This window comes from Anolis carolinensis, chromosome 4, assembly GCF_035594765.1.
Source record: "Anolis carolinensis isolate JA03-04 chromosome 4, rAnoCar3.1.pri, whole genome shotgun sequence".
NCBI lineage: Eukaryota > Metazoa > Chordata > Lepidosauria > Squamata > Dactyloidae > Anolis > Anolis carolinensis.
In genome coordinates, this window is record NC_085844.1 from 131,816,248 (window position 1) to 131,830,570 (window position 14,323).

Here is a 14,323-nt window from a genome sequence, read left to right on the forward strand (position 1 = left end):
ACATCCATTATACTATGTAACAAATCTTTTTAAAAAATTCTGTCCCTTGATTGAAGTTTTATTTCCTGTTTAATTGTGCGGTATTTACTTTGAAAGTAGTTGTTATACTCCAGAAACTTCATTTTTGTGACTGCTACAAACTATGTTGAATTGGTCAAGACTCAGTGAGATATTCATTTAAAAATGATAGCAAACTGTGCTGCAGGATGTCCCGCAAAAACAAAGATTTTGAGGTTTAATCAATTTTTCCATGTTTTTTATGATAGAAACAATTAAGAAATGACATTTATAACCCAGGAGCAGAAATCATGTTACCTAGTGTTATGGGCTGTCTTCCTGACCCCTTCCATGCAACTGTATAAAATCCATACTGGACTGGATTATATGGCAGTGTGGACTCAGATAATCCACTTCAAAGCATATATACAGTAGAGTCTCACTTATCCAAGACCCGCTTATCCAAGGTTCTGAATTATCCAAGGCATTTTTGTAGTCAGTGTTTTCAATATATCATGATATTTTGGTGCTAAATTTGTAAATACAGTAATTACAACATAACATTACTGCATATTGAACTACTTTTTCTGTCAAATTTGTTGTATAACATGATGTTTTGGTGCTTAATTTGTAAAATCATAACCTAATTTGATGTTTAATAGGCTTTTCCTTAATCCCTCCTTATGATCCAAGATATTCGCTTATCCAAGGTTCTGCCGGCCTGTTTAGCTTGGATAAGTGAGACTCTCCTGTAATGAATGATATCTGCCTTGCTTTCTGGGTTATATGGCTGTGTGGAAGGCTGTTGATACGTTTCAGAGTTTTCTGTAGTAGCTTTTTATTTCCTAGCTTCCTGTTTACAATGGCCCAAAATCCCAAGTTCCATCACAAGTCAAACGTGGACATCCGGATAATATTCAGGGACTTCCAGTCCGTAATGCGGGATAAAACTAGTTCACCTGACTGCTCTGGAATTTCACCATAATTAACAAGATTTTACCGTACGTTATGAAAAGTCAAGGAATATTCTGAAATTATAGAGAAACTCTGGAGCAGCCTCACACTTCAGGGTTAGTATCTAGAGCCGACCTAGTTCTATATACTGAACCAGTTTGAATCCAAACTGGTCCACTATCCATGCAGTCTGGCACTGACATCTCCTTTTCACTGTTCTCTGTGACACAGATTGGGCAGAGTTGTTGATCACTGCAGCAGCTGGTTAGAGACTTCCAGAGAATGAGTATTCCTCTTTGTTTGCCTCTGTATTAACTAGTGTTGAGAGGGCTCATCTACATGCACAGCAAAATGTTGGGATCAGTCTGAAATATTTCTGCAACCAGAGAGAAGAAAGAGGGCAGTGATCTCAGTTTCTTTAGTCACATGTGTACCTTTGTTGGTGTCTACGAAGATTTTCAGCAATGGCCAGGAGTTCTTGGGGCGGTATTTAGGTGATTAATGAAATGTGAATGTACACAAATGAATTTATAAGAATTTGAAAGTTAGTCCAAATGGGTGAATTGTTGATATTAATTTTAGTATGTGTGTTTGTTCTTTTTAATTTTGATTTGTTGTGAAAATACAATCAAATTTAATTAAAAAGGGGAAAAAAATACAAGAAACAGCAGTGTGGCAGAGTGCGTAGAAGGGGTAAATTTAGGTTCCCTGAAATGGACAAAACTTTCTCTTTTTGATGCTCTACTTAGAGGATTACTGATGTTTTATCTACAGCAATTGCTGTATTTATTTGTTTTTACCAGGGAGTACTGTGAATTTATGATGTTGTGTTTGACTGTTTATTGTCTATGTTTTGTTTTGCACTTGTATTTTGTATGTCGCACCTTGAATGTTCTGTGAGCTGCCCCAAGTCCCTCTGGGAGATGATGGTGGAATGTAAATAAAGTTATTATTATTATTATTATTATTATTATTATTATTATTATTATTATTATTATTTTATATATTTTAATTATTATTTTGGTCAATGACAAAAGTTGAGCTACAGTACTTATATTGACTTGTGCATATGTCAAAACAGGTTGGGTTGATTTTTTTACTAACATTTCTAGACTTATATATGAATACTAGCTATGCTCAGCCATGCACAGCTGTGGCGAAGTGTGGTGGTATGGGAAATAAAGTATTGAGGATTCTGGGTTTTATAGCTGTGTGGAATGGCCTTGAGTCTACATGGCCATATAATCCATCTCAAATCAGATAATCTGTATTTTATAGGCAGTGTGGAAGAGGCTTAAGTGAACCTTGCCTGTGACTGAGGGGGTTGCTATAACATGAAGGGGGTGGGGCCTAAAGTGGGTGGGGCCTACCCTTCTGACTGACAGCCAGGGGGGAAACGGCTCTTCCTCGTCCTCTGTAATTTGGACTTTATTTTTCTAGATTTTTTTGATTGAAAGATACAGATTGAATGACTATGTTTTTGTGGCCAAATTTGGTGTGATTTGGTTCAGTGGTTTTGTTGTTTACTCCATAGGAAAAATGCACATTACATTTTATATATAGAGATATATGTTTTTTTAAAAAATGTAATTTCATAATTATTTTAATTATTCTTTTTAAAAATTTTCCTCCTTCTCATGACATATTTAAAAGTAGTATTGAGGGTTGGGAGCAAGAGAATTCAAATCATATAGTTCCAAATTCTGAGGCAAACACGAAGAGAACAAAATTAAGCAGAAATAATGTTGTGTGAAATAAATTTAGATGGAAACGATATATTCCAATTAAGATGTGTGGATTCTATGGAGGAAAGAACATCAATATAGCATTTTCACCTTCTTGCCTAATGCTCATGCTCAGTCACTAGATTAAGTGATTTAGCAGTAACAAAATCCCTCACCTACAAATTTGCCTTGTGATAATGGAACCTTGACAGCTTAACTATAGTATAAAATGAGTCCCTTTCCAGAAGACTGAGTATAGTGAAAGCTACAGTCCTGGATCATATCAAAAGGAGCTGATATTTTAGTTGTAAAGAAGGCTCAAGTGCTACTTCTTGGTATATTTCTGCCTTGTATATAATCCCCCTTATTGATTGCAAGAAAGCACATTGCCACAACCCTCCCAAGGGTTGATTTAGTTTCTCTTGCTTTTTGTCCAGCTCTTTCAAGAAGCATAGGAAGAGAAAATTTGAGTACTAAATTGATTTAACAGAAGGGGCCATCCTGGCCTTCCCATCTGCTAACTGCTGATTTCTTTGCACTTACTAACAAGAACCAGGATGATGGCGAGTGTCTGAAATTCCATCCTTGTTGCATGTATGGTTATTTGGGCCATTACTTCTTAAATTGTGGATCCTGACCCCAAATGGGGCCCCTTAACTCAATGTTGGGATCATGCAAGATTTTCCTAGTGTCTGTTTCAGACATTTACATGAATCTGTTGTGCAGTGCTTACAGTAGACACTGCAGAAGGTGCTTCAGCTGTACTTTATAAAAAGGACAAAAGCTTGTTTAGCAAGCCTTGCAAACGCTGATTTGTTATCAGTATCTGTTCAATTTTTCTACCTATTTTATATACCTATATATCCAGAGTCACATTAAAAATTTATTGAGCCAAAAGGGGTCCTTAGTGAAAAAGATTAAGAAGCCATTAGAGGCAACATGGTTGCTAAATAAAATATTAGCCATCCAAGATTTTTTTCAAAGAATGATAAGGAATAGTTAGTCACCTGGGGAAATCCTTGTCCATTTGTCCATATGGCTATGGGCAAGTCCTCTGTATTTGAGTTGAAGTTTCTCTCTCTTTCTGTTTCTCAGCCAATAAAAAGTTGCTCCTGTCATGAAAAAAGCTAATAAAAAGCCTGGTGGTGTCCATGCTCTGATTGGCTAAGAATCGACACAAACAGCGATAACAATTTCCAGAACCCTCTCTTGGAGTTCATCTTATTTTAAAAAATGTTATGGTTAAAACTTAAAATAATTCAAACAAATCAGTAGATTGGTGAATTGTTTTGAAACTTAGCAGGCCTGCAGGTGTAAATGGCATCTAAAACCGAGGTAGGTTTCATGCAGATAGGCCTTAAAATGACTGAGGATTGAGCCTTTAAAATTTCCCATTGCAGCCAATGGGTCATCTTTGCCAAATGAAAACGGCAAACCCCTTCCCTTTTGAGTAATTTCCTGGAAAACAAAATGAGGGATAGCTGAAAATGGACCCTGAAATACGATTTAACACCCTAATAGATAACTTTTCCAATTTTCCATCATCCGTTTTTTTCATCTTTCTATTGCCATGCAATTGCTACTTGTCCTTCCCAAATCTGGTTTCACTTCAGATTGTATAAATCTTTCGACCTTTACCAATATTGGAGAAGTTGAAGTGAAAGTTTTAGAATGTGGAAAACAGCACCACAGAGAGATCTCATCTGTTACCAGTAAAACAGTATAATTTCCTGGAATATGGAGTGACATCTGAATTTAAGAAACCATCATATTAAAGGCATTAATGTTAGACATGAACTGTGTAGCACTCGTTTAAGTGTGTTTACTTGTCTCTGGGCTTCTCTACACTTAATCCACAGCCAGTCTAAAGGAGTAATGCTTTGGACTGGCCCTGGAGGCAGCACACATTCTGTTTAATAACCCGCAGCAGCAGCTGGCTAAATCTATACAGTCCAGCCAGACCAAAACTGGTTCAATTCCATTGGATCGTCAGTTTACCATCTCCAATTGCTGCTATCAGATGTCTGCAGAGCTCCAATTGATTGGTCTCAAAAGTAATAGCTGAGGTAAACAGAGTTGAGCCATATCCAGCAGTTTATGATGATAGTGCATTCAGGAATTAGGGATCACAATTAAGGAGCAAATACACTTTTGGCTTGGAGAAACAAACTAAAGGTTTCATAATATAGAAATCCTATTCTAAGGAAGCAAAGTTACTCAGGGGGCCAATTTATGCCAGCTTCATTGTAGGGAAGAGCTGAGATGGACAGGGAGAAAAGAGGTGGAAAAAAAACCCTAAGAGTTATCAGCTCCCATCACATAGGGGTCAGGACAGGTAGACAAGTAGGGAGGTTGTGTCAGCTAGACCAGGATTCATTAAACATTTCCACTCAAGACCCTAAGATAGATAGATAGATAGATAGATAGATAGATAGATAGATAGATAGATAGATAGATAGATAGATATTATAGGTGACCCTGAGTCTATAGGTGTTTAAAATAGCATGACTTTCTTAACAGCATGATTTTCCTTTTTATGAAGTATGAGCTTGGGTACCCGGCAATGCCCGGGTTATTTGAAAAGTGCCTTGTTTGTTTTGGATGTTAGATAATATCAGTTTGGTCATATGTTCTGCTATGTCTTAGAGAACAAACTCAATCTTTCCTGTTGCTTTTCTAAATGCTCCCATTAGAAAATGCATAAGGATGTGGGTGAACTACAGTTCCCAAAAATCTTGGGTCAGCCTTCCCAAAACTCCCTCAGTATTCACAGTTGGCCATATTGGGTCTCTGTGCCAAATTTGGTCCAGATCTGTCGTCTGCTGGGTTCAGTGTTCTCTGGATAAGGCTGAACTACAACTCCTAGATTCCTGCGACAATCACCCCAAAACTGTGCCAGTATTCACAGTTGGCCATGTTGGATCTGTGTGCCAAGTTTGGTCCAAATCTGACGTTGGCTGGGTTCAGTGTTTTCTGATTATGGATGAACTGTAACTTCTGGATGCCAAATTCAATCACCCCCAAACCGCCAGTATACAAAGTTGGCCATGTTGGGTCTGTGTGGCAAGTGCGGTCCAGATCCATCGTCAGGTGGGTTCGGTGATCTCTGGACAAGAGTGAACTATGATTCCCACATCCTCACTGCAATCTTTCTGAAACACCTGCGAGGATTCACAGTTGGCCATTTTGGGTCTGTGTGCCAAGTTTAGTCCAGATCCGTCACTTGCTGGGTTCATTGTTCTCTGAATATGGGTATACTATAACTCTCTGATGCCCCAAGTTGGCAGCAATCACCCCAAGTTGGCAGCATTGGGTCTGTGTGCCAAGTTTGGTCCACATCCGTCATTAGTGGGGTTCAGAGGGCTCATGGAATATAAGTGAACTATAACTCCCAGATATAAAGGTCAGTCACCTCCAAAGTCCACCAGTATTCCCAGTTGGCAATGTTGAATTTGTGTGCAAAGTTTGGTCCAGATCTGTCATCAGATGGGTTCAGCATTCTCTAATATAGGTGAACTATAACTCCTGAGTGTCAAGGTCAATCACACCCAAATCCTGCCAGTATGTAAATTTGGCCATGTTGGGTCTGTGTGCCAAGTTAGTTCCAGGTTCATAATTGGTGGGGTTCAGACTGCTCTTAGACTGCAGGTGAACTATACATCCCAGTCCCTACAACTCCTATAAATCATGGTGAATTCTCCCCAAACCCCTCTCTTCAGTCTGTTCAGTTGCTGATCAACTCCTCTGTTTGCTATGTGCCATAGGGAAGGGTAGGGAAGGGTTAAGGGAGAGGCAGTGGGTGGGGTCATGCAAATAGAGAGAGAAAAGAACCCAGGGATGTGCTCACTGTAACCTTCAATGTCCTGGGAGAGAGTGACTTGGTGGCTCCTTAGCACTAGGAACTATAGTCTGTTTGTGGAGGCCAGAGGCTGTCTGTGTGAGTGGGCACCCATGCCACATACACACATACATATTTTCACTTTTATTATGTGTCTTCTAGAAGATAGCTGAAGCATCTTCTGCAGGGACCACCGTAAGCACATCATAACAGATTCATGCAAATGTCTAAAGCAGCAGCTAGGTGATATTCAGAAAAGAATTTTGGGACCACAATATCAAGTTAAGGGGACCCTATTTGGGGTCAGGAAGCACTGAACTAGACACTCTAACCCTGGCACTACTGCTTGTCCTGAGGCATTTATGACACTACAGGTCATCATAATGTTGTTGCACTCTTATATGTGAAAGGCATGGAACAGTTTCAGTTCCAATGTGGCATAGATGGACTAATTTCTGTTCCCCGTAGTTTAGCAATGGCTTTTCATGTTCCAAGGAGGAAATCAGGGAGCATCTTGTTTGTCTCCTTCAACTGGGCCTTTCCCTTCTTTCCTGAATAAATGGCTGATGCACTTTTGTTGTTTTGAGAGTAGCTGATGTTTGCAGAGAGAAATGTTACAGCAAAAGAGGACATGGATTGGCATTGCAAATCGGTTTAAAACAGGTTTTGCCTAAAACCTAGGATTGTTTTTGTTCTGCTTTCCCTTGTTGTGGAACTTGTATCTTTTTCACAAAAAGAAAATATGGTCCTGCCAATACATGCTTTCTCCTTGATTTGATTTGATTATTTTTAGCATTCTTGACATGGCAGTACTTTTGAAAGTTTAGAAAATTTGGCAAGTGCAAAATGGGGCAGAGATAGTATAGGATACGGTTGATTTTTGAACTGCATGGCTCTATTGTTGCACTGGTTTGAGGAGTTTGCTTTCTCTTCAAGCCCAGTTTTTTTTCTGTGCCAGGAGCGACTTGAGAAACTGCAAGTCGCTTTAGGTGTGAAAGAACTGGCCGACTGCAAGAACATTGCCCAGCGTACTCCTAGATGTTTTGATTTTTTTTACCATAATTGTGGGAGGCTGCTCTCATGTCCCTGCATGGGGAGCTGGAGCTGACAGAGGGAGCTCATTCATGCTCCGCCAGGATTCGAACCAGCAACCTTCAGGTCAGCAACCCAACCTTCAAGTCATTAGTCCTGCCGGCACAAAGGTTTAACCCATTATGCCACTGGGGGCTCCAAGCCCAGTTCAAAGTGCAGCTTCGTGCTTTTAAAGACCCAAATCAGAGCCATTGAAAGTTATCTAAAGTGGACCGCATGCCCTTGTGGGAACAATCTTATCAGGGGAATGACTTGGTCAAGGGTTTAAAGTGGGCAAAAATATTCCTTTCCTCTCTTCTTCTGCTATACCTCTCTTTTTGCTCACAATCTTCTTTTGACTCTTCTTGACACTCTTTTCTTTCTCTCTGACCAAGGCTGCCAATGGAGGGGAAAATCCCTCTTTCCAGAGCTCTGAATTGATTGTTTGTTCTTGGCCTTGTGGAATAACAATAAAAGCCATACACCAGGCTAAGAAACAAATGTATTTAGATTTATGGACTTTGGGCAGAAAGTTGCTGTTATTAAGACCAAAAAGGACCATGACATTATTTACAGTCAAAATTTTGGCTGAGGAACAGGAACAGGCTGAGGGAACCATGAAAATATTTTCTGTTCCATATTTCACATTAGATGGAATGAGATGGCAAATGGTTTTCAATCGGAGACACTTATGGAATAAAGGTCTTTAGCAATAGACCTCCCTTCACTCCTCCCAGATAATCTATTCATTGTGGCAACTCAAAATCAAAATCTTTATTGCGGTCATAGACCAGCATAAGTGGAGAACAGTCTCATAGAAGCATGTACATAAAATCTAGAAGGCTAAAAAGCAAAGGTATGTTGAAGGCTAAAACTCAAAACTGTTTAGAGAAGAGATTGGACTAAAAAGGGATGGAGAGGGAGGGAGATTGATGGAGGGGTAGGAGCATTCAGGGCACAAGTCTAGGAGACTGGGGTGGGAAGAACTGATGTACATTTCAGTTAGCTGATAGTTGGATTGTTAGCTGTTGGATCCAGTCATCAATCGGTGGATTTTAAGTGCTGCTACACCGAACTTGGCAGCATTGTGGGTTATAACTGGGTTGGTATCCGAGAGCAGCACATTGATGTAAAATTGTCCTGAATAGCAAAGGCAGGATGAGTCTGGATCAAATGTTCCTGTAGGCACTGGATGAGCACATTCTCCGTTGTTTCTATTTGACCCAAGTCACAGGGGCAGAGTCTCTCTGGATAAAAGGTCTTCCGTTATCGGCCCTCGAGTTCAGCTGATGGAAGGGCGTGACATCAAGCCAGGGTGAAGGCTCTCCAATGGTTAGGAACCTCTAGATTTGTTAAGTATGCCATAGGGGAGGCAATACTGGCTTCATTGATAATAAAGGTTGGGGCATGGGCTAGATCCAATTGGCACTCTGTATATGATATGTTGTTTGAGGAGTGCTTTGGCTTGATTGGCTCCATACTGAGTAGCAGCCCTGGAGAGAAGTCCAGCAATGAGATTTTGTTACTACTGCCTGTTTCCATGGTTAGTGGGGCAAGACTGGGGGATCGCAGGATATTATGATCCAGTAGTTGCGTATGACCACCCACACTCTGATCTCCACTTTCATGAAGCCTGTCTCCAATTGCAGAATGGCACTGGTACTTGCAGGGCCAATCTCAAATATTTAGATTGTACAAGTTCTAGGGGTGTAACATTGGCACAGGAGCCTAACTGGGCTTCATACATGAGTTGTGCCACTGGTTTGGCTTCAAATAATTTGAGTGCTGCATGTATGAAGTGGCCCCCTCTTGACTTGAGGTATTTTAGGATGGCAAACAAGCTCCTTTGCGCAGACTCAGCCACGTGGTCTCCAAGGGCTCTTCTGCTACTGTTGGATTGGAGGACTACTCCCAGATATTTGAGACATGAGACCTGCTCAGTTTTATGTCCATCTGTGCTCCAGTCTTAAATCTTGGGTCTTTTGGCAAATGCCATGATTTTGGTGTTCTTATAATTAAATTGGAGTTGATCTGCTTTGCAGTATTGTGTTAGAGCTTTCAATGCTCTTTTAAGGCCAATAGTGTTCTTGAGAGTACAGCTACATCATCTGCATAAAGGAGGGTGGAAATATGTATTCATTGTGGCAACTAATTTTATTACCATTCTCTGGCATATATTCCCAGAGAATCACATACAGACTAAGCAAGAAAGTGACAGTGGAGAGGAGGAAGAGGGGTTGTGTGCTGCTTTGACTACCCTCTCTTTCTCAATGGGAGTAGGGGGAAAAAAGGAAAGGGGAGATATGAAAGTTAAACATGGCTACAGTTCTTCACCTTCATTCATTCCCTTGAGTCCTGGACAAGTGAAATATGATGATGGGAAGCCAATAAGAGGCAAACACTGTCCAAGCATGCCAGATCTGAAGATGGTTCAAAATGCAGGCAGACAAAGCCTACAGAATAGCTTTGCTGGAAGTCTGGAGCCGTGCTTTCTTGTGGGTCTTAAGGGACTTTCACATAAAATACTATTCTTAGATTTTGTTTCCTGTGAAATTTATCCACTTATTCTCAGATAGGAACACCTGCCTCTAATTGATCTCAAGGTGGACAAAATGTCATAACCCCAGATTGCAGGGAAATAGAACAGAAGATTTTCTAAGGAGCTAACAAGGTTCTCGTAGCTGAAAATTCTGGAAAAAACATGGGGCTACTTTGACTTCGTTGTATTTTGTTGGGCTTTGTCCCCATGTGAGCTGCCCCGTATACCCTCAGGGAGATGAGAGTGGGATACAAAAATAAAGTTGTTGTTGTTGTTGTTGTTGTTATTATTATTATTATTATTACATGAGTTTAATGGGTGAGAAAACTTAGTAAGAGGGGAGTCCTTGCTTTTTACATACTTCTACAAATGTGAATGCTGTGCACACTTATTTGCAACTGTATTTTTTTTGTACAGGAAGGAGACTGAGGGCAAAATGGTCCCCAGAAGTGGGCATACGATGACGGGTAAGACTTTGCCTGTTTGTGCTCTTAAGGTGACACTTTCCTCAATATACTGTATAATCCATCTTGAATATGCTATTTATAGGTGTTTATGCCCATTCTAGCATTAATGCGTCATAATATCATGGTGAGAGGTTTGGTGTCCTCGTGCTTTCAGAGAATTATATTGTGCAAATCATTGTGGCAAATATGGAACCTTCCATGGAGTCTAGAAATTCTTAATGCAAGAATTATGTTAATAAGAGAAAGATGGAATAGCTGCACAACATCTTGATTGATAGTGCTAGAGACTATCAGATATCTGGTGTACATTTTAGATAGACTTCAATTTCCATAATCCATGGCCAAAACAACGGTTTATCTTTGAAATCCAGCCTGTCTGGAAGGGATCCAGATGGAAAAGGCTTCTTATTCCAGGACGTGGGATACAAAGATTAACTTGGACATGTTGTCCATGGACTGGATGAGGATGAACAAATTGAAATTGAATCCGCACAAGACAGAGGTACTCCTGGTCACTCGCAGGGTTGATCAGGTTATTGGGCTGGAACCTGGGGTCACACTTCCCCTGAAGATGCAGGTTCACAGTCTGGGGATCCTCCTGGACTCAGCACTGACCCAGGAGGCCCAGGTGTTGGCAGTGGCCAGGAGGGACTTTACACAGTTAAAGCTTGAAAAGCCCAATCTGGCCATGGTAGTACACACCCTAGTTACATCCAGGTTAGATCACTGTAATGTGCTCTACGTGGGGCTGCCCCAGAAGAGCATTTGGAAACTTCAACTGGTCCAAATGTCAGCTGCTGGACTGCTTATGGGGGGCAGGAAATAGAGAAAGAACCACTTAGCTCCTGAAGCAGCTACACTGACTCCCAGTTTGTTTCCAGGTGCAATTCACGGTGTTGGCTTTAGCCTATCAAGCCCCAAACGGTTCGGGCCCAGCCTACTTAAGGGACCGCATCTCCTCCTACCAGCCCACTTGAGCCTTGAGATCATCAGGAAAAGCCCTTCTCTCGATCCCACCACTGTCACAAGCACAGTTGGTGGGAAAGAGAGAGAGGGCCTTTTTGGTGGTCGCCCTGCGGTTCTGGAACTCCCTTCTTAGAAAGGTGCAAATCCCCCTCCTTGCTGGCCTTTCAATCACAAATTTAGATCTTTTGTGGAGCCAGGCCTTTCCAGATGGCTTATAATAGGCAACGTCCAGATAGTTACTGTAATAGTCACCTCTGAATGCTATATTGGACCTGACAATGCAACATGGCCTAATGAAAGTGAAGTATTTTAGGATTTTGTATAGCCTGTTTTACAAATAACCTCAATGGCTTGAGGTTAGGGAAATTTTAATGGTATATGTTCTAAGTTATTAATTTGTTGTATATGATTTAGGGAACTAGATTATTGCTTGAATTGCTTATGATGTCATTTAATGTGTATTTTATGTAATTTCTGTTTTTTAACCACTGTACTAATCTTTGAATCCCACCCATGGGAGAAAAGCAGGATATAAAATGAATAAATAATATTTCCTATTTAACTCCCTCAGAATCAGGTCCTATCACATTTATTATAGTGAAATTGATACAGAATTTAATTATAATGCGAAAGGATGACAACATCCTACATATCTCTATCTGCTATCAACATATCTCTATCTGCTTTCTCCAGAACACATGAAACCTACTATAAGATTCTTTTGTTAACCCCACATAGGGAAGATGCTCTAAGCTAGTGGTTCTCAACCTGTGGGTCCCCAGATGTTTTGGCCTTCAACTCCCAAAAATCTTAACAGCTGGTAAACTGGCTGGGATTTCTGGGAGTTGTAGGCCAAAACACCTGGGGACCCATAGGTTGAGAACCATTGGGCTAGGCTGTTGATCATTTGTATTGCTCTTATCTTTACTTTGTCCAGCTCTACATTAGTCCTATAATCTGTATTTCCTACTACTGTAATCCAAGTATAAAACCTGCCTTGACTAATAAGAACTTGCCATTTTTTTTAAAAGGTTGCCTTTCATTTTCTCTCGTACATAAACAACATTGACATAAGCACAATGTGAGAAGGAGAATACCTCTAATGCCAACCTGGAGCCTTCAAGTATTGTTTTGTTTAGAGTTGTGACAATATTAGGCTGCGAAAAAGGAATTCTTCTCTCTGACTTCATCTTGTCTCCTTTGCTTATTCCATCCCACTTCAACAGCACTTGTTGATTCTATACAGCAGAGCCATCAGATGCAGCCACAAATCTTAAACTATCTCAACCCGGGGTCATTGCTGCAGACACCCGCTGCAGAAGTCATGGATGTGGCTTGCTCCATTAGCCAAGTGCAGCCTGACCTTGTGAGAAGTTTGGAGACGGCTGTTGTGGAGAAACTCCTTCCTGTAGGTTACGAGCAAAGTTCTACTACACAAACCCAGACCCTGCGGGATTTTGAGAAGGTAAATAGACTGAAAGGTCCCAAATTTTACTTATGGTATTTTTTAATTGCACAATTTATCTTTGCATTCTTGTACAGGGACAAAAACTAAGATTAAAGGGGTTGTTAAAAGAAATGTTACTTTATTTGAAAAGACCACATTTTCTCACTACTCAAACTGCATTATGTTATGAATATGAAGATAAAGTTCTAATACGGGCAGAATGTTGATTGTGCAAAGCGTGTCTGACCCCATTCTCCATTATGCTGTAGTCTCCTTACCATTCTCTCCCATTAGTCTTTATAAAAATGGCACACTACATCACCCAGAAGCCTCAACATCCCTTAAAATAAAGCAGCTGCATGGAAGCAGTGTATTAAAAATAATGAGACTTTGTATTGTCGAAGGTTTTCATGGCCGAAATCACAGGGTTGTTGTGTGTTTTCCGGGCTATATGGCCATGTTCCAGAAGCATTTTCTCCTGACGTTTCGTCCACATCTACTGCCTGGCTGCTTCTTGCCTGGGGGAATCCGTTGTTGAGAGGTGTTAGTTGGGCCTGATTGTTTCCTGTCTGGAATTCCCTTGCCTCAAACTGACAAGAGTTCTTTCTCCCATCCTTGACATTCCATGGATATATAAACCCCACTTTGCCTAGTTTCCAACAGATCTCACAACCTCTGAGGATGACTGCCATAGATGTGGGCGAAATGTCAGGAGAGAATGATTCTGGAACATGGCCATACAGCCCGAAAAACACACAACAACCCTAATGAGACTTTGCTTATCCCTTTCTTTTCATTTTCTGCCATTATACTTTTCCCTCCCCTAATATTACTTTCATTTCTGTATAGGTGCAATTGCATATTTGCCTTTACAAACATGCAGTTGTGGGAAATACTATTTGGTGGTAGTAATGTGTAGATGGCCAATGCAGTAGGAAATGTGGATGCGGGGGAAGAGATAAGCATTTCCCCCAGCTATAGTTTCTGCGGGCAAAAATAACTATAAAAACTAGACACCGTTTCATTTCTTTCTAGGTAAGATAGCATGTATCCCTACTACAACATTGCATTCTTTCCCAGAAGAAGATAAACATGTTGGGGGTGCATCCTTTAAAATGAAAAAAAAATGTGGATTTTGCAGAAAAATCCATTTGCAAATACTGGTTTTTAATCTGAAATAATAGCCATCCCCGTGGATTTCCCTTTCTAGAATGGAAGAACAGTTAGATAGCTCTCTCATTTTTCTTATCCTCCTAAATGTTTAATAGTGATAGCAAACACCCATCAATTTGTGATAAATTAGTGCACAGATAAGAATAG

General features: G+C 40.4%; 1 protein-coding gene across 7 annotated transcripts in view; it reads left to right on the forward strand.

Annotated features, from left to right (window-relative positions):
• The window catches only part of LOC100559258 (myomegalin), a 136,903-nt gene that overhangs the window by 14,181 nt on the left and 108,399 nt on the right, over nt 1-14,323 (forward strand). For 6 of the 7 annotated variants that reach the window (XM_008108965.3, XM_016993024.2, XM_062979428.1 and 3 more), the window contains exons 2-3: nt 10,541-10,590; nt 12,783-13,021. In XM_008108965.3, the coding sequence (XP_008107172.2) occupies nt 10,541-10,590; nt 12,783-13,021 (289 nt within the window). Of the gene's footprint in view, nt 1-1,362; nt 1,446-10,540; nt 10,591-12,782; nt 13,022-14,323 lie in introns of those variants that run through there. The other variant, XM_016993025.2, reaches the window with a different exon arrangement.